This window comes from Solanum verrucosum, unplaced genomic scaffold, assembly GCF_900185275.1.
Source record: "Solanum verrucosum unplaced genomic scaffold, falcon-dt-bn FXZP01000053.1, whole genome shotgun sequence".
In the NCBI taxonomy this organism is placed as follows: domain Eukaryota; kingdom Viridiplantae; phylum Streptophyta; class Magnoliopsida; order Solanales; family Solanaceae; genus Solanum; species Solanum verrucosum.
In genome coordinates this window covers 519284-542515 of record NW_026020152.1, presented here as the reverse complement: position 1 = coordinate 542515, position 23232 = coordinate 519284, and the positions used below count along the sequence as shown (strand labels likewise).

The following is a 23232-nucleotide window of genomic DNA, read 5'->3' as shown; positions in this document are numbered from 1 at the left end:
TAATTTGTTGGCTACAAGTTCACCTTTATGTTGCCATCTCACATGAAACATTGCAGGCAAACCTAGATGTTCAATACTAAACAACAAAAAGATTCTCACATTTATGATGGACATGCAAAACAAATAATGCTACGTGAATAGTCACCTCTTACCTCATTAGTAGAGTTAACAACAGCATCTACCTCGAGATTCCAGGGATCGCCTCTCCACAAGTATATCTTGGAGTTAATCTCATGATCCATGGGAAACTTGGAAACCATGCCACTAGCATTGCATTCAGACCCAGAAGCAGATGCCAAAGGATCCGGAAAGCATGAATTAGTAGGATCTGCATTCTCATATGCATACCTAAATTCAGCATTACTCCAACGTGGAACTTGGTCCAACGTCACCACAGGATCTCCACTATCTGTAGGTTCCCCACCTCGGGTAGTAATAGGCACAGGGCGATACATATTGTGCTACACTTTTTCGAATCTCTCTTCTAATTGTTCGAAAAAAGACCTGACATTCCCCTTTATTTGATTATTGCTAAAGTCAAACTCATACTGATATCTAATAACCCCACATGGATTATACTTGAACAACTCAAATCTCCCTGGGAAAGGAACAAAATATTTGGTATTAGAATATAAGGATGCCAAACCATGAGTCCCAGACTAGTAATCCCTGAGAGCAGTAGTATTTCAAAGAAAAATAGAATCTTTACACCCAAATAGCTCCTCATATTTAACTCGGTACTTTTAGAAGCATAAAGCACAAAGAAGCAACAATATCCATGGAGCTTGAGTGGAAAGTGAAAAGTGAATCGCACTTTGCTTTAAAGTGAAGTGCACAATTTAAGGAAACTTTGAACATATATAAACTCAGTACTATAATAGTCAAATTTCAATTAAAATTAATAATTTCAGCATTCAATATAATAACTAGTAAAATTACCCGCGCTTCGCGCGGGAATTTAATATCACAAAATTTATAAAATAACACTTAAAACCTATCATTCATTAAAACTAAAACATTATATTGTCTTACATACAAGATTACGTAGTAACAAATATTATTAATGTAAAGGAAAATGAAAAATATTACATCTAATCATTTATCCTTAATAATATAAGCATAAATTAATGGTTGTTAAAATACATACCGGCATCTGTAACATAAGCAATGGTGTAAGTGAGCCACTCAACAGGAGCAAAGTACACAAATATTTAATTGTGAAGAAGAAGAGGAAGTTCAGAATTTTCGTTGTGTTAAAATGAGAGGAAATCCCTCTATTTATAGACAACAAAGGGTAGTGTGAACAAATGTTTATGGTGCCTTATTGGAAAGGTTACAACTATTTGGAAAAGTTACAACCATTCGGAAAGGTCACAACCTTTTATAAAAGTCGCAACTTTTCATTAAAGTCACAACTCTTCATAAAAGTCGCAACTTTTCATAAAAGTCGCAACTCTTCATAAAAGTCGCAATTTTTCATGAAAGGGGAAGGCCAGTTTTGGAAATAAATAAATTAAAAGGGAATTCTGTGGTGGCGCCATGTAGGCGGGCCTAAGGTTCTCTATTATATATTTGGAAATAAATAAATTAAAAGGGAATTTTGGTTTGTGATGGGGTCACGTAGGCGGGCCTAAGGTTCTCCTTTATAATATATATATATATGATATGATGTTCATATTACTCAAACTTGACAAAATTGAGATCAAAGAACCGACTGCTTCTTGTTGAGAGATCACTTTGAACATCATTAGCTGAATTGAGCTATATGGGTTTTAATAACACTGATTTAACTGATGTTCAATCACGAAATACTTGCTATGTCACATTGCACAGCTGTCCGTTCCGTATTTATATGACTAGACAAAGCTTAAGAAGTTAATTTGACTTGAATATCACAATAGAGGAAAACGTTAAAGTAAAAGTCGACAGGCTAGTTTAATGGAGAAACCATGGTATCAAAGTTTAAAATTTGAATGCTTCAATGGATCTGAATTCTGGGAAGTTGCCAAAATTGCACACAAAATAAATGGTATAAAACATTCTTCGAGAAGTCGTGGGCCCAGTAGCGCTTTCTTAAAGCCTGTACCCCACTCGACTTAAAAGCCGAATCTCAAGCTGGATGAGAAGGGAAATAAAGACTAGTGAGAATAGCCGTAATTCAACTAGACCTTGAATCCGTGGTTTACAGAGAGAATTAGTCATCTGCTTACGGCTAATCTGCTCTTCGAATCTTATCTTAGAATAGGTTGAAACTATTTAAACATGATACACTTATTCTGAAAGAACACATTTTTTGCTCTAAGTCCACCGGATTAGATCGAACTATTTGGTTTAGCAGGAAGATAATGGCATAAACAAAGCATTCTTGGGATGTGCCAAAGATAGTAGTAACATAAATTGGGACAAAGAGAGTATATCACTATAGTCAAAACTCAACAACCCCATGATTGTAACTCTATCTTAAAACCTTTAAAATCATCAATCCAAATCAATCAACCACATATAAGTTTCTATCAAGAAGTCTAAAATTGACAATTACACAAAAGTTAGTACCAATACTGAAGCATGTACTACTTAAAGACCCCAATTCAAGATTTCTTCCAATGGTTCATAATCAAAGATTAATTAATTCCCAGGAAAAAAGAGGAAAGACCCACAAATATATACACAAAGGGGTTTCCCAGAAACACATAAATATTCATATAAACTAAAAAAAATAAAAAATCTGAGCAGGTACCTGCAGAATCAATGTGGGGTTTCAAGAATACAGCAAGAAGCAAGGCAAAGACAGAAACTTTTTGGGGGGAATTTTGCTGGAGGAAGAAGATGGAGATGTGATGAACTCGCCTAAACAAAGACTATCTTCTTGGACAGAAAGTGTATTGAGATTTTGCGGATTTTTTTCCCTTTTGACTTGAAATTTTGGGAGGTGTTTTGGCATTTTTCTGTATAATTTGGGTTTTAGACTATGGTAAGGAGCAAAACAGAGTCAATTTCCTAAATAGTCACATTCGTATATTAACAAATTTTAATTAGAGTTGTTATTTACGTCTCGTATAACGTATTAAATTAGTATGATATATGTAGAAAACGTTAATTTTGTTTTGACACCTTAATTTGGCCGACTTTATTTTTTCTTTTCCATTATTTAGGTTTCAGATTCATTTTTCTTTCACTTCCTTATTTTCATGTATTGAATATTGATTATGATTGTCTGTGATGGAAATTAAATCACGTGCTGAAATATTATATTAACATAGACATAATATTCATGCACATGAACATTGTAGAGGTGAAAGGTTTCAGTAGAGGGAGGGTCACTCATGATACTCTCAATATACGATTATTTGGTACAAGATATTGCAATCGGGACATTCCATTATAATGTTGCACCTCATAAATCCATTTGAATCCCAAAGACCTAGTGATATGAATCAAGAACACTTAATTGATAGTTAATACAACAATCTGTCACCATGTTATCTAGCAAAAATAAATATGATTAAATCATGTTTAAAGTAATTTTGAATGACCTTATGGAGGTCCAGACGCAAGACCTTTATATTAACTCAAGCAAGAAAAGGAGCATTGTTTTCAACTTGACCCGATGCATAGTTTAGGGCCACTAGTTGGCCTATATTATCAATAAATATTACAAGCATTAATTTCTCTAATAAAAGTAGTTCCTATAATGTCTGCTTCCATTTCTTTTATAACACACACCAGGGACATCCAAAAAGCTTGCATCTTCCAAAAGGGGCGCCTAACTCCTTCCTTCGCTAGCACATTTGCCACTTATTTATAGAGATTTGTGTGTGGTTACTTAAACAACTAGTACAATTATTATTTTTTTAAAAAAAACATAGTTCCAACGATATCGGCCTAAAACACCTCTTTATTGATATCAAGGCTTAACACGAGTCCGAAACCTAAATAAGCTATAAAAAAGATAAAAGTGACCAAAATAAGCTACAATTCTAGTAAGTAATTAAAATAGGCTTAGTGGAAGAAAATATTTCGGTTTATGCAATATTCCAAATGTTTTCCGTTAGTCTCATAACGTGTATATTTTAATATATAACGGAACTATTTTTTACACTTTGTAAATTGTAAGTTTTTCTTACACTTTGTAAAGTGAAATTTTTTCTTACACTTTATAAAGTGGAAGAAAAAAATTTGTTTTACAAAGAGGAATATTTTTCAAGTATTGTTATAAGAGAACGTTGCTGACTAGTCTTAGGCTCCTTCCTAACATAGATTTCAAGTATTGTTAACTTGATTTGATCTATGTAGTCAATTTGAACCCTCAAAAAGTCGGTCAACGATTCGTTATTATAGATAATCCACTCTCCAAAATTTACTTGTCCTTGTGATAAAAATGAAGTGGGGTATTTTACGACTATAATCAAATTATAATCAGTGCTATTTATACCCATTCTTTTATAAATTGATGAAAGAAATTTATGATATCGGACATTAATTTAATATTTTGCATTGTATTTGGGATGACACTTATAATAAACGGTATTTCCATCATGTATAATCTCGTCATCCCAATAAATCGAAACTCTAACTTTTGGTTCAGAAGACATCTTTTTGTGATTGAAATGAAGAAAAATAGAAAACTAAAGATGGTGAAGGGCAATGTTTGAACGTCCTTAAATAGAGTTTGGAGGAGTTTTCAAAATAAAAATATATAATGTAATAATTTTTTCCGTTTTTATGATATGTCAAATCAATATAATTGTATGACAAATACGACAAAAGCTTCATAAAGAGATACAATTTAATGTAAAACGTGAAAAATATTCCTCTTTATAAAACATAATTTTTTCTTCCACTTTATAAAGTGTAAGAAAAACTTCCACTTTACAAAGTGTAAAAAATAGTTTCGTTATATATTAAAATATACACATTATGAGACTAACGAATAACGTTTGGAATATTGCATAAAACGATATTTTTTCTTCCAATAAGCTTATTTTAGTTACTTACTAGAATAGTGACTTATTTTGATCACTTTTATTTTTTTATGGCTTATTTAGATTCCGAACTCGCTTAACACATACCTTCCTCAACTTGTATGTTGTGTTGGTACACGGATAACACACACGAGTTGTCTACTCGTTTAAGCTTTACACCACAACGTGTTGACTTGTACAACAACCAAAAATACAAAATTATAATGAGATAGCCCTTTCCTTCCCCTAAACAATTTAATACTTTAAAAATCACCCCTTTATAAATATTTTCATTAGCTACCATTGTTCATTCACCAATTATTTTATTAATCGAAAACTACTAGTTCATTCTATGGATCCAAAACAAGCCAAGACCACATCCGGATCGGGTCATTCATCGACCCATAAGCCCAACAGCCACCCGAAGCCATCCAAATCTGAGCTGATGTCCAGCGCCAAGCTAGTAGCTGACGCCGCCAAAGCAAAACTCCATCACGATCCAAAACAATTTGAGAAATCGGAACTCGCCGGAGCTGCCGCTGACCTCCTTAACGCCGCCTCACAGTACGGTAACATAGAAGAGACAGGGCTCGGGAAATTAGTCGGAAAAGCAGAGACTTATCTCCATAAATACGAAGCTTCTCATCATTCCACCACCACCGCCGCCGCGACTGCACATACGCAGTCATCGGGACATACAGGTGGAGGAAAACATGAAAAAGCAGGAAGTGGATATGGCGAGTATATTAAAATGGCGGAAGGACTTTTGAAGAAAAATTCCGATGGGAGTCAGTCGTCGGAATCTGGTAAAAAAGGAGATTATCTGAAGATGGCCGGAGATTTCTTGAAGAAGCATTGACCTATTTAATTTTTCTGAAATTATGTATTACTAATTGTATTTTGCTCTGAAAGTTCTATTTTATGTTTGGATAAAATGTGATTTGTAATGTGTGGCTAGGCTGCATTACCACTTGTGTTAAGCCAATTAATGAAAATAAATTTGTTTTAGAGAACCACACATTGTTCCATCTAATCTTTTTTCGTTTCGGTCCCGGGCTGATATCTATGTTTTCGAACTTTGAATATGTACAAGTAGATATTTAAATTTATATAAGATAGAATAAATAGACATATTTACCCTAGGTGACATTTTACCTGATAATTTTGTGTCTCACGTGGCATCGTACGTGTATTATGATACGGAGGACACCTATGTTTATTTATTTAATTTTATACAAGCTTAAGTGTCAATTTGTGCACGTCAAAATGATAAACGACTTAAAAGGCTTGCATACTAGATTCAAAGAGATTTCATTTGGTATATATATTACACAATATACTCTGTATTTTGGGAGTACTTTTGCTTGTTTGTAATTAGATCTTGTCTTAAGCTCATTTGAATCTTTAGTCCATTGAGCTAGAGATCTATGGTGATTCACAAAATGATACATTGTTAAATAGTTTTCAAAGTTAAAAATATTGTAGTACTTTTTATGTAGAAAATTTGTACAAATATTCCCTCCATCTAATGCTATATGTATCAATTACATGCAAGACTATTAAATTATTCTTTTAAATGAGTGGTGATGAGAGTTCCACGCGTCTTTTCATTTTTTCTTTACCCATAAATTGTCCCCGTGTGTTTATGCTTCTCTTTCCAAAAATGTCTTCCTTGCCTTCGAATAGTGAGAGTGTGAGACTATAATACATAGGTCTTCTGTTGGAATTACTAAAACAATGTCTAATAACTTGATTTTAGTTTTTGCCTAATGACCAATAATGGTGCTGTTATTGACTAGAGTTATTATAATCCGTTAATTAACATTCAACGACAATATATCCAGTGTAATTTCACAGGTGGAATCTGGAATATCCAGTATATCCAGTGTCGAAGACATAGTTAAGTAAGTAAATAGTGCGTTCTAACTAACAACTTCAAATTTAAGATAAGATGATAGTGTCACACTTCAACAATCGAAAACTATATATAGTTTGTTTTTACATTATGTTACGATAAACGTTTATTCTCTACATCTTTTTGCTTGCATACAAGTTTGAAAGATCATCCAAATGTTGATGTTGCTTGTACAATATTTACGTTCTTTCGTGTAATCGATCTTAGCTTAAAAGCACAAACATGTTGCTGGCATTTTCCCAGTTGATCTGATTTTATTTGCTTTCTCTTTCACCTTATGCTCTTCTTTTTCTTGATTTTGCTCTGCTTTTGCTTTGGCTCCTCCTGCTATCTTTTCGATCCTTCCAATATCGTTGTAGAAACTTTGCTTTGTCTTCGCCCTTCGTCTATCTATTTTTGCCTGTAATTTCATTTTGTATGTAGTAAGCAAATGAATAACAAATCCAGTGAAATCCCACAAAGTGGAGTCTGAGGAGGGTAAAGTGTACGCAGATGTTACCACTACTTCTCTGAGGTAGAGAGACTGTTTTTGAATCAAATTAAAAGAGAGAAATTAGAATAAACCTCAATTTGCTCTAAGTGTCGTTTCAACTTTTTCTTCTTCTTAGTCTCCCATTCAAGTATCACATTATGTTGCTTTTCATGCCTGAAAATCTCTTTGTAGTTAGATGACAACAATTTGTGTTTTTTCAATTTCAATCATATAAAATTCAGTACAACTTCGTACCGTTCTTTGATCTTCTTCATCTCTTCTTTCTCCCAAATATCTGCTTTAGAATTTCTAACTACATGATTTGTTGTAGTTGTTCCTTTCGTCATCTCTTTCTGAGACATCGATAGTCTAATTGGCGTTTTGGTAGATGCAATGTCAATGTTCTTAAATGTGGAGTTCTTTCTGGTATCCTCAAAGGTTGCACTCTGCTTAATAGATCGCGTGGAGTTGAGTGGTTCTTGATTCAACGTAGCTGTTCGTATTACAATGTTTTTGTCTTGAACTTTTGAACTCGACTTTGCAGTTTTGACAGCTGATTATAAATAAGGAGGAAATGAGTAAACACTACAACAAATGATGATTTTGCTTCTATTATTCAGCGATAATAATATAATTGCCTCTATATAAATACTGCTAAAGACTTTAACGACTCTGAATGCAACGACATTAACTCAATTGCTGCATAATGTTCCATTATGTCCATTGTTTGTCCAAGTAATTTTTTAGCTGCTATAGCGAAATGCTTGTTATAGAAAACATATAATATACTAACATAACATGAAAAGTCGACTCTAAAGAAAACTTTCTACTTATAGTGAAATGTTATTATAGAGGATGACTACTATAGAGAGGTCGGTCTGACCTGTGGACTTTTCAGGTCTCTCAATTGTATCATTTGCTTTACTCTTAATATTGCTTAAAGGTTTATTAGCTCCAATGTTTGTCCTTGTTTGGTCCTTGTTACTCTTGTCTTCAATTGATTTTACAACAAATGCAGCTACAGCTACTGCAGTTGGGTAATCAACACCATTACTGGAATCATAATCTCGACTGGCTTTTGTCGTAAACTGTCTTTCTAACCAGCTAACGGTTCTTTTCGTCTCTGCCAGAGAGAAAAAGAATATACAAAAATAAAATCACTAAACTTTCTTTTGTTTTGTTTCAAGATTCAGACTCTGAAGAGCCCGTGGGAACACGTCTCACACGGTTATTCATCGAGTTCTGAATCGTGCCCCCACTAGCTCTCGGAAATTTCTCGGTTATAAAAAAAAGATTTATAAAGAGCTTATACCACCTTTGGACATTTGTGTTTTCTGGGATGGTATTCCTCTGTCTCTATTGTTCATTTTCTTCCCCTGCACCAGAGAAACTCACCCTAAAAGAAATTGTAAATCTAGGGGAATTAAAAGAAAGGAACACATAGTGTATTCTTGAATACTATACAATAACAACATATTCAGTGTAATCCCAAATAAAGAGATTGTTTTTGATAGATTCTCGAGTGAAGAAAGAAACATTCCAAAGCAGTCCAGAAAAGGAAATAATGAGAGTATAAGAAACAACAAATAGTAACAGAATAAAACTACAACAAAATAATACGATAATCGAAGTACAAGAAATAATCGATAGTAACAGAAATTGAAGGACAAAAAATTAGAAAAGTAATACTATGACTACTATATGCACGTACATCAAGACAACACACTCCTACCTATTATATTCTTGAAGATTATAGGTAGTTTAAAAGGAAGAAAATATAAAAGAAGAAAGATAACAAAATGTTTTTTCCCCTTACCTCATATGCTTAATTTGAAACTATTTCAACAGTGAATATATGATTGATGCCTATTTAAAGAAACATTTATTTTGTCAGGGAAAGGTGATTGAAGGAGCAAAGTTAAAGTATCTTTGCATGAAAGGTAAGTATTCTTTTCTTCTTATAGATGGTTACTTGTTTTTCATGAATAGGCTGTGAATACTTTTCAAGTTTCCTTTTTTACTTTGTACAGGTTTTTGGTTTACATACAAACAGATTTGTGTGAAGTGTGACTGTGTGGCCAAGAAACAAATATAGAAAAGTAACATTGGACTTTATAATGTGCCCCTTTTCCTTCTAAGTGCATTTACTATTTTTTGATTAATCATTGTTTTGAGATTTTGTGTATGATTTTCAATTTTTAGTAAAGCTTTTCTACATTGGCTTGGGTTTTCCTTCTTGTGACTTGTTGGATATAACTTTCTATCTTGTTTTTCCAACTAAATCTCACTGAATTTTGGACCAAATTTAGTTGTATTTTAGCAGGTGTCTAGCATTCTCATTCTTGAAACAATAATAACATACTCAATGTAATCCCACAAGTGGAGTCTAGGAACGTAGGTGTGTGTTGCTCTCAAACGCACACTCAAGAGTGCTTGATCGCCAAGTAATATAGTGATTAGTGAGTCAGATATTGTACCCACATAGAGTTGTGATTTAATGATTTATTAGACGTTACTATTACTAATTTAAGTGAGTATTTCCTCCATAAAGTTGTAACGATCCTTATGGTCATTTGAGTTTTATGTATTTTTTTCTTTTTGTGTTTTGACCCTTTTCGTGATTTCATATGTCATTTGTGACTTACGGGGCTGGGTGATGCAATTTCCGAGGTGATCAGATAAGATTTTCAGTTTTGAAGTTTGATTAAAGTTAACATTCTAGATTGACGAGGGCAGATTTAAGTTTCGACAGCTCCATTAGGTTCGAGGGGTGATTTATAACTTTGTTGGACGGTTTGCACGAATACTGAGGCATTTTTAGTGATTTGAGTCAATCTACATATTTGGTTTGTTAACTGAACGATTTCTGAGGATCCTTTTGGGTTTTGGTTAAAGAAGTTTACAACTGAACTGTAGTCTTTTGGTGCCAGTGCACTCTTCTTTGTGTTCGCAACGAGACCACCGTGTTTACGAAGAATGAAGCCAGTTGGTCTTCGCATTCACGAGGTCTTCGTCTCATTCGTGAAGAGGAGTGAGATCAAGCGAGCGAGATTTGTCAATGTATTCTAAATTCACTTGGATGTCATGTATCTAGACACCTAATTTGACCCCATGTACCCTCGTACACATGTATCTAGATGCATCAAAATATAATAAGAGTCATAATATTGCAAATTAGTGTGAATTATTTATATAAAAAAAATAGTTAATTTTTGATAGGTAATATAGTGAATGCTGCTGCAATATAAAGCCTTCCCTTTCTTTCAAAAAAATGAAAATTTAGCAAAAGCTAATGTCAATATGCACAAGAAGGTGCCTTTTCCTACTAGAAAAATGCAAAAATATAAAGCAACTCAAGCAAGCACATGGACAAGTAATCACATGTGGACTTGGGGAAAACAGTTTTGCGTTAAGCAGGCTGTTAGCTTTCTGTTCACATCCTAATCTTGGCAGCCCAATTTATGGCTTTAAAATCTTTAAACAAATACAAGAACCCACAATTTGCATATTCAATACAATGATCAAATCATTCTTACTCAAAGGTGATAATGAGTTCAACAGAATCACAGAGATATACAAAAACATGTTGAAAATTGGGATGTACCCTGATAACTACACACTCCCTTATGTCTTAAAAGCTTGTGGAAGAATGAAAAGTTTTCATCTTGGTGAATTGGTTCATGGGCAAATCTTGAAATTAGGGTTCTTGATTGATACTTTTGTGGGTAATAGTTTAATTGGTTTCTACACTTGTTTTGACAATGTGGAAGCTGCAAGATCTGTTTTTTATGAGATTCCTTGTAATTGTGTTGTTTCTTGGACTGTTTTGATTTGTGGGTATGCAAAAACAGGGGATGTTTATGAAGCAAGATTGATTTTTGATGAATGTTTAGTGAAGGATAGAGGAGTTTGGGGGTGTATGATATCTTGTTATGTACAAAATAATTGCTTTAAAGAAGGGTTACAATTGTTTAGACAAATGCAAATGAGTGGAATTGAACCAGATGAGGCTATTCTTGTTAGTGTACTTTCTGCTTGTGCTCATTTGGGTTGTGTTGATATTGGGATATGGATTCATAAATATGTGAAGAAGTTGAAAATGGGATCGAGTATTAAGTTAGGAACTGCTCTTATTGATATGTATGCGAAATGTGGTTGTTTAGATATAGGAGAGAAGGTGTTCGATGAAATGCCGATAAGAGACCTTATTTGTTGGAATGCTATGATATCAGGATTTGCTGTGAATGGAAATGGTTTAAAGGCCTTAAAGTTATTCAATGAGATGCAAAAATCCAGGACTAGGCCGGATGATGTTACGTTTATTTCAATGTTTACTGCTTGTAGTTATGCAGGTATGGCGAACGAAGGTTTAAATTTGTTGAATCTAATGTGTAATGTGTATCATATTGAGCCTAAAGGTGAACACTATGGATGCATAATCGACGTTCTAAGCAGAGCCGGGCTGGTTGAAGAAGCAAGAAAGATAGTACAAAACATGCCTAATTCGAGTGTTCCTTCCGAAGAGGCTATAGCTTGGAGAGCATTACTAAGTGCCTCGGGGAATCACGGACTTGTTGATTTGGCTGAGGCTGCTGCTGAGAGAATTGTGCAGTTGGAAAGGCATAGCGGAGCATACGTTCTACTCTCGAATATCTATGTTGCAGCTGGTAAACATGACAATGCTAGAAGGATAAGGAAGAAGATGAAAAGCCAATATATAGACAAAGTACCAGGATGCAGCTCACTTGAGATCAATGGTGTTGTTCATGAATTCATTGCAGGAGAGAAAACTCATCCTCAATTGGTTCAAATCCATGAAGTTTTGGAGACTATTAACAATCATTTAGATAATAGTACACACATCTTACATGGTTATGATCATTGATATACATTTATTAGTTTCTCAATTCATTTTCTACAATTTGGATCATTAAAAGTGCTTTGAAACCGAAAAATCGAAATTTGTTAAGGTCCATAGATTTATGTAGTGCACTAAATTAGTGTGTTATATAAGTCATTAAAACTAAGAGAGACTACATTTATGCCCAAGTTAATCTCCTAAATCTTCAATAAAATAAAAATAGTTAGGTGATATTGTTATCATAAAATAAACCAAAAGTAATATTATAGGACAAATTTCTAAACATGAAGGGCTTAAATTTATTTTTATAAAAAAGACAATATCACCCAAATATGCTTAAAAAATTAATATCTATCACATATAGGTTAGATGTCATAAAGGAGTACGCATACAGATACAAATATTTTTTCACTTTTTTTCTATAATAAGAAAAAATTTACTTTTTTATAATACTCCCTCTCTCTATCCAATAATAGTTGTCTACTATACTATTTGAGGATGTCCAACAATACTTGTCCACTTTATAAAATTAATGTATAATTTTACACTTACTTCCTAATTTACCCTTTTCATTAAATTTAGTCATTTTTCAAGACATTGTATTTATTATATTCAAAGGGTGATATAGTAAAATTACCCTTCTATTTATAGTTTCTTAAGAAGTGTTCAAAGTTAATAGTGGATAAATATTGTTGGACAGAGGGAGTATGCGTTGTCCTTATTAAAAATAGATGTTCTTTAATATTTGTCATTTCACAAAATCAATGCATAAATTACACTATTCTTTTGTAATTACTTTTCCCTAAATAGAAATGAGTATTTGACGTTTCCAATTTATATTTCCAAAAACGTATACCTATTCTTTTCCGTTACTAATTCGTTTTTCTTATCAAATTGGGCTTCCCACTCACTAATCCTGTTCCTAATGATATTTGATTTGGTAGTAATATATTATTATAAATAAAGTTGTTAGTAAAAAATATTGATTTCTCTTAACAGTTGCAATATGTGGCCAACAGGATTTGTATCCCATGACTGCTTCAAACACACACTCGTTAGCGTTAAACCAATTTCTGAAGAAGAAAAATTTATAATTCCCCCAATTACTTCTTCATATTCTTCTTCTTTACCCTATTTAACCATTCACTGTAATTTCAGTATAATACATCAATTTTGGTATATACCACCCAATAATCTAGAATACATAAACATGGGTGAAGAATTGGATAGTTCAACTGAATCAACCCAAATCATTCTTCATCTTTCCGATACCAAGCTCTATGAAAGACTCGATTGTGCTATATCAGAAGTGTTTATTAATTTTAAGGGCGAATTTGAAGATCAACAACACATTATAGTTGAACAAACAACTCGTAAGTTGAAAAAAATCATGACTAAACAGATGTTGGAGGTATGTATGGATGTGACATTAATGATTGATCACCAATGCCATGGTAGAATTTTGTCAGAATTGGAAGAATTACATGAGAATGGAATGGTGCCGGCTAGTAAATCATCTATAGAGTTGCTAGAGACGATTGAAACTGATGAAAGAAATAACAACGATGATTGTTTGGTATGTTTAGATGAAATAGGGGAAGAAACTCAAGTACTGTGTTTGCCTTGCTCGCATATGTTTCATGGAGATTGCATTACAAAGTGGTTAGAGAATAGTCATTACTGTCCGCTTTGCCGCTTTGAGATGCCAACGGAATAGACAAAACTGCGTATATTTAATCGATGAAGATGTTGTTCTTTAAGATCCAAGCCTTATTTTTTTTTTTTATAATTTTAGTTTTAATGTACACAGTACTGACGAGAGGGAGTTGATCGGATGGTAAGCACTCTTCACTTTCAACCTGAAGGTTGCGAGTTCGAGTCACCAAGAGAGCAAAAGAAGTGAGAGCTCCTAGGGATGGTAAAAAAAAAAAAAAAAAAAGTACACAGTACTGTGTACATTATTGAACCAAAAAAAAATTGAATTAGTTATTAGTTTTGTCAATAATATCTATCGCTTTTTGTGACAATTCTTATATCCTATTTAGCATTAATATTTAGAAATTATAGTTTGACTAATTTACCCTTTTTAATACTAAGCTATTTTAATTAATTATTATTTTTAGAATATTTTCTCTATTACAAATTCTTTAGAAATAAGAACGTACATCCCTTTTACTCAAAAGTCCTCATTAATTTTCTCTGTAAATACGTATAATTGGTTTTCCATTCTTCTTCCTCATTTTTTTAGTGGCTAACCTTCAACTTTAGCACAAAGTTGTTGAAAAATTTAAAAACGTGACACCTTGGATGGTTGTTACTCGTTGTATTGTATTGTTAGTTTAATTGCAATATTTGTTTTGATTGTTACTTAAATTTTATTGTATATTATTGTTTAAATCCAACGACGAAAAAATCCGTTTCATGTAGCGATCGATTTGGTATGAAAACGATACAATTTATTAAAATATTATACAATACAACACAATACAAATAAATTCATAATTGAAATTTATTAATTGAGTTGGTGAAAAATGTAAAAAGAGTCTAAAAATCTAGCATATTTAAACTTATTGATATAAATGATTGAATTTATTATTGCGTAATAATAAAACAATGTCATTTTAGGTAGTAAAAATATATTATGTGGAGTAAATTTATACGAGATAGATCTATATGAGGCTAGGTGGGATGAATTGAAAAACAAAAGAGAGAAGAATTAAAAATAACTTTAAACTCGAGTGTGAATTATTACTTTTATTTTTAAACTATTGGCCTTCTTATACATATTCTTTTACTTAACTAATTGAACTTAAATATACCTCGATCTTTGCTACATGAGTGAAATACGTCCCTTGTCAAGTTTAGGGATGTCTTCAACACTTATCTCGACTTTTTATTAAAATGCCGATGCTTCTACAAGATTTTGAGACCACTTACTATATCATGTGACAAATCGAATATGTATCTAAATTTAGTTAATTAAATAAATGGATGATTTTAAAATTGTCAATAATTAAATACAAAACTAATAATTTGCACTTGAAGTCTTCATGGATTTATACGGATTTGCCCCGCCAATGATATCGTTACTTGTGTACCTAATAAGTAGGTAATTGTTGGGAAGTACAAATTGGAAAGAGTAAACGAAAGCTTGTATTGACACGTCAATCAACTGGCCGGAAAATCGCCATAGCTAACTTCACCATAAAAATGGTGGAAATTTAACCATTAACACAAAAAAACACCAATAAATATGATCCCTTTGGTCACCTTCGCGTTACTCATCTTCTTCAACTTGATTTCATCATCTTCTTCTTCACAAATCTCCATTTCTGTAACCCCAAAAACCTTATCAAAATCTGGTGATTTTGTTACAATCAAATGGACTGGTATCCCCTCACCTTCTAAACTCGATTTCTTAGGAATTTACTCGCCACCCAGTTCACTCCACGACAATTTCATTGGCTATATTTTCCTATCTTCAACACCCGAATGGGAATCTGGGTCGGGTTCAATTTCCATCCCTTTAGTCAATCTTCGATCTGGGTATGAGTTTCGGATATTCAGATGGACGGAATCGGAGATTGTACCGGATCTAGTGGATCATGACCACAATCCATTGCCGCAGACGAAGCATCTTCTTGCGGTGTCGGAGGAGGTTGGGTTTGTTTCGGGTCGGGGACCCGAACAGGTTCATTTGGCTTTAACGGGTTTTGAAGATGAGATGCGGGTTATGTTTGTTACGCCTGATGGGAAAGAGAGTTATGTGAGATATGGGTTGACCCGGGGTAGATTGGGTCGGGTTGTGAAAACTCGGGTTGTGAGGTATGAGAAGGAAGATTTGTGTGATGCACCAGCTAATAGTAGTATTGGATGGAGAGATCCTGGGTATATACATGATGGTGTTATGCTTAATTTGAAAAAGGGAAAGAAGTATTATTATCAGGTATTGTTCTGGTCTTAATTTTCTTAAACTCCATGTTAATTAGTTGAGATTGAAGATCAGTTGTTATTAATATTAACTTAGAGTAAGGAAAAATATGAAATTTAGATTGTTTTTAACTTTAGATGTAGTAATTATCAATTTCATGTGGTATTGTTGAGTGAGCTAAAGCTGTGGAATGCTAATCTGTTTTACGAGTTAATGGTGCCAGCTAATTTACTTCTTACCTGTACCTACATATATCCGGCACCCTGCATGAACGCGAGATGCTTCATGCACCGTGCAGTCATACATGTGCCGTATTCCGTTAATTAATTAGCAAATTTACTTTCTCAGCAAGAGTAAAGTTGTTGTCCGGTGACTAGGAGGTCACGGGTTCAAACCTTGGAAACAACCTCTTGTAGAAATGCAAGGTAAGGCTGTAGACAATAGGCACTTGTGGTTGAGCCCTTCCCTGGACCTTGCGCATAGCGGGAGCTTTAGTGCACCAGGCTGCCCTTTTTAGCAAGAGTTATGCTTTTACATGGGGTAGGAGGTTTGAACAGTGGGCAGCCAAGTGAAGTTTTGGTTTGTTGATATGATAGTAAGTTCGGGATTTCTAATGACAGTATAATATGGTGAGATATGGTTTGAGTGATGAGCGAGTTCATGCATGCGATTTTCTAGCGGAGTACAATTTTTGTTGTTGACAATTATCTAGTGAAGAACATCGAGCCCCCAAAATTGAATTTTCATCAAATTCAGAGGTATATGCTATAGTGGAACCATCCTCTAGTTAAGAATGTTCGGAAGTAATTCTAGTTTCACCCCATCCATACAAAATCTTTTTTTTTCTGATCCTTAGTAGCTATGGTGGTATGCTGTGATGGTATATAATGCTGAGTTAGAAATTGTTCATTTCTTGAATGATGTCGGGTTGCCTCAGTTGATATCTCTAATGATGCATTACCATACAGGTTGGCAGTGATTCAGGGGGCTGGAGCACCATTTACAGCTTTGTGTCACAGAATAGAGACTCAGGTGAAACATTTGCTTTCTTGTTTGGAGACATGGGGACTGCTACCCCATACTTGACATTTCTTCGTACACAGGACGAAAGTAAATCAACGATTAAGTGGATTAGCCGTGATATTGAAGCTCTTGGTAATAAGCCTGCCCTTATCTCACATATTGGAGATATCAGCTACGCTAGAGGATATTCTTGGTTGTGGGACAACTTTTTTACTCAGGTAGAACCTGTTGCATCCAGAGTTCCATACCATGTATGCATCGGAAACCATGAATATGATTGGCCACTTCAACCTTGGAAGCCTGATTGGTCAAGCTACGGGAAAGATGGGGGAGGTGAATGTGGTGTACCCTACAGTCATAAGTTCCATATGCCAGGAAACTCTTCAGTGCCGACTGGAATGCATGCTCCTGCAACTCGGAATCTTTATTACTCATTTGATTCTGGGCCCGTTCACTTCGTCTATATGTCAACTGAAACCAATTTCCTTCCAGGTAGTAACCAGTATGACTTTTTAAAGCATGACTTGGAATCAGTTGATCGAGTAAAAACTCCTTTTGTCGTCTTTCAAGGGCACAGACCAATGTACAGTTCAAGTAGCGGAACAAGAGATATATCTTTGAGGAAGAGAATGATTGAGTATTTGGAACCTCTTCTTGTGAAGAACGATGTGAATCTTGTATTGTGGGGGCATGTTCATAGGTATGAGAGGTTTTGCCCTTTGAATAACTTCACCTGTGGAAGCTTAGTCTTGAATGGGAAGGAGCGGAAGGCTTTCCCAGTTCAAATTGTGATTGGGATGGCAGGACAGGACTGGCAGCCTATCTGGGCACCAAGAGAAGACCACCCTACGGATCCTATTTTCCCACAGCCTCTGCAATCTCTGTACCGTGGGAGTGAATTTGGATACGTGAGGCTGCATGCCACGAAGGAAAAGCTTACACTTTCTTATGTAGGAAACCATGATGGGGATGTGCATGATAAGGTGGAGTTCCTAGCTTCAGGACAACTTCTCAGTGCTGGTATCCGTGATGGTCCTGCAGACGCAGTACACGTGGAGTCTAAGTTCTCAAGGTATATAAAGGTTGGAAGCGTGCTAATGCTTGGAGCTTTTATGGGTTACATAGTTGGATTCATATCTCATGCTCGGAAAAATTCTGCTGATAAAGGATGGAGACCTATAAAAACCGAGGAAATATGAATACTTGCTTCTTCAGATTGTGAAATTTGGCGATACTCAAGTCTTACTACCAGTTGCCATATGGGAAAACTGGAGTTAAGACGATGCTTCACCTAGTCACGCTAAGATAAGAGAGAATGCCTGCTTAATAAATGTGGCCAGCATTTTGCACTAGACCTGTAATGTGACTGGACTATGTGAGAATAATCATGTGTTTGGTAATGGGTATTGTTTAGTTCCAGGATTATTTTATTCCGTCATTTCAGTATAAATGGCGGGATAAGTTATCCATATGGAAGGTGGATAAAATAATCTCATGGGATATCCTGGTCTATCCCACCGACTTGACGTCCCCATAGCATGTTTTTAATGATTTTAGATGTGATTTGGAGAATGTTCTTATATATGATCAGTGCTTGATTGAGTTACTGTTTAGCAATTGCCAAGAAATTAAAGAATATATAATGGTTGGGATTTAGCTCTTCCTCTCTGTTGGTTTACTACTTTCTTTATCAAAGAGACTTGTGTTTTTTCATGGATAATTGTTGTTGGTGATTGTTCTTACAACAATATAATTGTGATCATAGTAGAGGTTTTTTAAGGTCTTGAGGTTTGAGTTAAATCGATTTTTATTCAAACTGTGAACGTCTGCATCACAATTCACAAGTTATGATTTTGTAGGTTGAGAAGTTAAGGTTACATTGTAGTTTGATAGGTAATTGGGCAACAAGATTGAATTGTACTACATGAATGCCAAAATTGATAAGTGAAGTCATTGATGAGGAAACTTAAAGGGAATGCAATGTAATTTTATTGAATTTGATAAATACAAGAATGGTAATTTGAGACGGATTCAATATTTGAAGTTTATGAGTTTCTATGACAACTTCAAGTTAATATACAATAATAATTAAGTTTTCAATCAAATATTCATAGATATTTACATATATATGGTTGAGACAGTTGTAAGCAAATAGAGTTAAAGTTAGGAAACTACCTACTAAAGATTCTCCCAAACAATAGGAACTAATAATGGATAAGAGACAAGAACCCTCCTAAAACTATGGCGAAACTGTAAGTTACACATCTAAATTATATGAGGGTCCTATTATCTCCTGAACTTATTATTCTATACTATTTACACCCCTAAACTATGGGAGAATCCTATTACCTTCTTAGGTTAATTATCAAGATTGCACTAGTTTTTGAGTTTAACTAACCTATTGTGTCTATTAAGATGATGTTATTGCATAGTTAAGTGCACTATTGTTATTGCAAATTTATTCGATTATGATTAGTTTATGAGCAAATTTGACTCTTTTTCCTATGTGAAATTGTAACTAGCTAGGAGGTCTCACAGTTACATTTACATATCATAACAAAGATGATTTTAAACCTGTACTGATTACTAATCCATCCTACTCTTAAAACAATCATTTCTTTTCTCTATTTTAGGGGAATACACGCTATTTGACATTCAGAATTCATAAACTTCAAATCATGACTGTGTATCTGACAATGAGTAGAAGTACTAAGAGGTCTAGTTCCTATCCCAACAAGTGCAATTCTCACGAAGAAGCCAACTATTTATAAAGACAAAAGACATGAATCAACAATTAAAAATGATTTGGGAAGATAATTTTGGCAAATCACTTAGCAATAAAGCTTAAAGCATAGTAACAACTTCCTTGGCTTTTTCAAATGACAAAACAGAAGTATAACAGCTAGTCTTTAGAATGAGAATACTAATTATAGAAGCATAAAAACTAAAACATGGACATAAGAATGTCTCAAAGTTAAAGAAGTGAATGAACTTAACTAGCAAAACTTGAAGCATATTCACAGAACATGCTACAAGTAGCTGTGATGTAAGGTTCTTACAACTGATTACAAAGAATGTAGGGATGGCAAGTGAGAAACTAGGCATCCTGACCTGCTTATGCTTCTGCCTAATCGAAAATCAGCTTACCAACAAACATTGCGCATCTTTTTTTTAACAAACTACCAACGCGCAAAGGTAGGCTCACCGTTCATGTCCTCAACAGGAGCAGGAAGGTTTAGATCAAGTAAATCAGCAAATTCTGATCCTTTGACTGCTGAAGTTTGATTATGATTTCCCTGTGAACCAACAAGAAAATGTGACCTTTTGTGGCCACCTAAAGCTTGTCCAGACTTAAACATCCTGTTGCAGAACGGGCATTCGTGTCCTTTGAACTTTTTAGGTTTCATCTTCTTCTCAGGATTGCAATTGACATCTTGACAATCATGAACTGCTGGTTTTCTGTTGTTAAATGTCTCCCTATGCTTTCCCTTGTCTATGTAACTAGGACCATTTTCAGCAGCACGACCATTCTCATCAGTTTCATATGTTGATTCGAAATAGGCACTGGCTTTTTTGTTGCAAGGTCTGTGTCCACCAAGAGCCTGATAAGAGCTAAAAGCCTTCTTGCAGTTGAAGCACTCATACTTTTTCTTCTTCTGAGTATGTTTGCTTCCTTCAGGACCTTTAAAACCGACCTTTATCTTCCTGAACGACGACTCATTTCCTAATTCTGGTTCATAAGATATATCCTTTGTTCTCTTTCTTGATTCACTCTTAGCCAAATTTGAAGCCATTCCATAGCTATCATATTTATATTCTTTGGTTGAACCATTAATCCTCATTTCTGTTATGTACTTTGTTGTTGTTGTTCTGTTTAAGTCTTTTTCCACGTCTTTTCTAGTCTCATCGCACCAAACTCCGAGGCTCTTGTTAGATGTATTCCATTGGTAATTACCATTTCTATGGAACTCATCAACAGATGCATCTGATTCAACTTTCATATATTCGCCTAAAAAGTATCCGGAATCAGAATTCTCAGACTCAGCTTCAGCATTCAAAGCATTAAGTTTCAAGTTTCTGTCCGCCTCTTTTTTGCTCCTTCGATGTGTTTCATCTAGATTGTCAGCAGGCTTTAGACAATCCTTTCTAGCTACTTTCATGTCGACAGATGATGATTTCGTCTCCAAAATAACAGAATTGTTGTCGGAAGACTCAACAACTGAATTGACACCATTCCAAATCCCAGAATCCATCGACAACATCATCAAACACTTAGCTACTTCCTCTTGATCTTGCTCATCAATCTCAGAAACAGATGACGAAACACTTCTATTGTTAACTAAGCAAAAGGAGGAAGGCTTAGCTACAAGTCTATTGTACCTTTTAGTATTTGATCTGCTCTTCAGCTTTGGCTCCTCGGCTTCAGTATCCGAGTTGCTGTCCATCAACAGATTCTTGTTTTCACTAGTCCACGAGTGATCATCTTTCGACCCTCCCCTGTCTTTGCCAGAGTGACACGCCATATGACCACACAAAGCTTTCAACGATTGAAACACCTTACCACATTGCTGACAAACATTCTCCTGAGGCAACAAAGGAGACCTCGAATCCGAAGCCCTCCAAGTTTTCTTGGGATTGTCTCTAAGACCATAACCAGAATGTTCACTTAATTCAAACTGTGATTTATGATCTTTCTTGCTGCTATTCTTCCCACCATCAATCCAAGATTGCAACTTTTTCTGTTTAAACTCAACTTTTTCCTTTGCTAGTACATGAGACCTCATGTGACCACCAAATGACTTCCCACATGGATACTTCTTGTCACACAACTTACAAAAGTACTTCAAATCTTGATCTTCTTCCATTGAACAACTTTGTACAACAACAACAACAACAACTCGAATATCAAACAAATTCACCGCGTAAACACAAGATTTCAAGTTCAAACCACCCCCATATCAAAGAAAAGAGGAAAAAAAGCTTTAGATACAGATCACCAAGACTCTTCTTGGCTATTGCATTATATTAGCTAATCTCTCAAATAAATAAAAATGATACATGTTTTTGGGAAGTAAATGATCAGACCCACAATAAAAGGAGACTCTTTCAATTCCCATATCTATGTAATCTCTCACTCACTCACTCACTCAGTAAGACAAACCAGATATTAAATGTACAAAATTTCAAGAATCCTTTATGAAAAATTCAATCTTTAATGACCATAAGACTAGCAATATATTTGGTACTTGAAAAAAACAAATCACAACAGAAATCTAAAGACTCTTTCCTCCCCAACAAAACCACAAAACCCCCTTCTCTCACTCTTTTAGAATATTTTTTTTTTAAAAAAAGTGTTAAAATCTTTAATGACCATAAGACTAGCAAAAAAAAAATTCATTCTTTCTAAGCATATGGTCAAGATCTGATAGCTAATTTATTATTTGAGGATTGAGATTGAGAAAATTAAAAGAGTGAATACATTTTTTCTATTTTTGGGTATTGGAAATTAATTCTTATATTCTGAAATCTGTATAAAAACATTCCTCATTTGTCTATGCTCCTATGGTCACACACTCATAAATGGTTCCAAATCTGAAGGCTTTAGCCTTTATTGTTCTTTTTTAGGATTAATATACATGGTCAACCCTTTCAACTTATTAAGTCGTGTTTTAATTGAATACTTTAATTTATAATAAAATATTTTATCTAGATATTTTTTATTTAAATTTAGATAAACACAATTATGCATAATAGTTAAGTTAATTATATAAAATATGTCATTTTATTTAATTATACGTGTCAACCTCAAGTAAAAAATGTTAGGGGTTTACGACTTGTTGAGATGAAGGTATAAAATTTAAGAAAATGATTTATTTTATGTGATTAACTTAACTATCTAATAGACAAATGAGAATACACGCCAAAAATAATAATCCAAAATATGATTTTAAAGTGTCTAATTAGAATATTTTATTAAGAATTGAGGTGTTCATTTAAAACATGATTTAGTTCAAGTGTCTAAATGAAATATTCTGATAAATTTAAGGGACTGTTTATATGTTAAGCCTT

At 34.2% G+C, this 23232-nt stretch overlaps 7 protein-coding genes across 10 annotated transcripts in view; 4 read left to right on the top strand and 3 right to left on the bottom strand.

Moving 5' to 3' along the window:
• LOC125828141 (uncharacterized) overlaps nt 1-23232 on the bottom strand; it is a 192665-nt gene that overhangs the window by 5828 nt on the left and 163605 nt on the right. For 2 of the 3 annotated variants that reach the window (XM_049507453.1, XM_049507455.1), the window contains exons 1-2: nt 2738-2923; nt 153-598 (exon numbers count right to left, since the gene is read on the bottom strand). In XM_049507453.1, the coding sequence (XP_049363410.1) occupies nt 153-455 (303 nt within the window). In that variant the 5' untranslated portion in view covers nt 456-598; nt 2738-2923. Of the gene's footprint in view, nt 1-152; nt 599-2737; nt 2924-23232 lie in introns of those variants that run through there. The other variant, XM_049507454.1, reaches the window with a different exon arrangement.
• LOC125828186 (nodulin-related protein 1-like) lies at nt 5271-5974 on the top strand. Its single transcript, XM_049507508.1, has one exon. It carries the CDS (start codon nt 5314-5316, stop codon nt 5818-5820), a length of 507 nt encoding a protein of 168 aa, XP_049363465.1. The 5' UTR covers nt 5271-5313; the 3' UTR covers nt 5821-5974.
• On the bottom strand, nt 7004-9192 carry LOC125828170 (uncharacterized). Of its 2 annotated transcripts, XM_049507491.1 has the most exons (6): nt 9165-9192; nt 8664-8724; nt 8232-8471; nt 7604-7901; nt 7441-7522; nt 7004-7276 (listed from the first exon to the last, which is right to left on the bottom strand). In XM_049507491.1, exons 2-6 carry the CDS (start codon nt 8713-8715, stop codon nt 7085-7087), a joined length of 864 nt encoding a protein of 287 aa, XP_049363448.1. In that variant the 5' UTR covers nt 8716-8724; nt 9165-9192; the 3' UTR covers nt 7004-7084. The 2 variants fall into 2 exon arrangements, with proteins under 2 accessions (XP_049363448.1, XP_049363447.1); XM_049507490.1 differs by lacking the exon at nt 9165-9192 and having other exon boundaries at nt 8664-8780.
• Nucleotides 10613-12260, top strand: LOC125828144 (pentatricopeptide repeat-containing protein At2g20540-like). The gene has a single exon (XM_049507458.1). It carries the CDS (start codon nt 10641-10643, stop codon nt 12231-12233), a length of 1593 nt encoding a protein of 530 aa, XP_049363415.1. The 5' UTR covers nt 10613-10640; the 3' UTR covers nt 12234-12260.
• LOC125828176 (uncharacterized) lies at nt 13216-13926 on the top strand. Its single transcript, XM_049507498.1, has one exon. The coding sequence runs from the start codon at nt 13216-13218 to the stop codon at nt 13924-13926; it is 711 nt and encodes a 236-aa protein (XP_049363455.1).
• LOC125828133 (probable inactive purple acid phosphatase 2) lies at nt 15299-18403 on the top strand. Its single transcript, XM_049507442.1, has 2 exons — nt 15299-16155; nt 17109-18403. Exons 1-2 carry the CDS (start codon nt 15463-15465, stop codon nt 18360-18362), a joined length of 1947 nt encoding a protein of 648 aa, XP_049363399.1. The 5' UTR covers nt 15299-15462; the 3' UTR covers nt 18363-18403.
• Nucleotides 20072-22483, bottom strand: LOC125828140 (uncharacterized). The gene has a single exon (XM_049507452.1). It carries the CDS (start codon nt 22026-22028, stop codon nt 20343-20345), a length of 1686 nt encoding a protein of 561 aa, XP_049363409.1. The 5' UTR covers nt 22029-22483; the 3' UTR covers nt 20072-20342.

Bases quoted from the DNA above. Each gene is read 5' to 3' on its own strand.
- LOC125828186 (XM_049507508.1), top strand. From the start codon at position 5,314: ATGGATCCAAAACAAGCCAAGACCACATCCGGATCGGGTCATTCATCG.
- LOC125828170 (XM_049507491.1), bottom strand. From the start codon at position 8,715: ATGAACAATAGAGACAGAGGAATACCATCCCAGAAAACACAAATGTCC. The intron at 7,523-7,603 runs GTACGAAGTTGT...AGAGATTTTCAG, and splicing joins ATGAAGAAGATCAAAGAACG to GCATGAAAAGCAACATAATG. The intron at 7,277-7,440 runs GTTTATTCTAAT...ATGAAATTACAG, and splicing joins GACACTTAGAGCAAATTGAG to GCAAAAATAGATAGACGAAG.
- LOC125828144 (XM_049507458.1), top strand. From the start codon at position 10,641: ATGTCAATATGCACAAGAAGGTGCCTTTTCCTACTAGAAAAATGCAAA.
- LOC125828176 (XM_049507498.1), top strand. From the start codon at position 13,216: ATGTGGCCAACAGGATTTGTATCCCATGACTGCTTCAAACACACACTC.
- LOC125828133 (XM_049507442.1), top strand. From the start codon at position 15,463: ATGATCCCTTTGGTCACCTTCGCGTTACTCATCTTCTTCAACTTGATT. The intron at 16,156-17,108 runs GTATTGTTCTGG...ATTACCATACAG, and splicing joins GAAAGAAGTATTATTATCAG to GTTGGCAGTGATTCAGGGGG.
- LOC125828140 (XM_049507452.1), bottom strand. From the start codon at position 22,028: ATGGAAGAAGATCAAGATTTGAAGTACTTTTGTAAGTTGTGTGACAAG.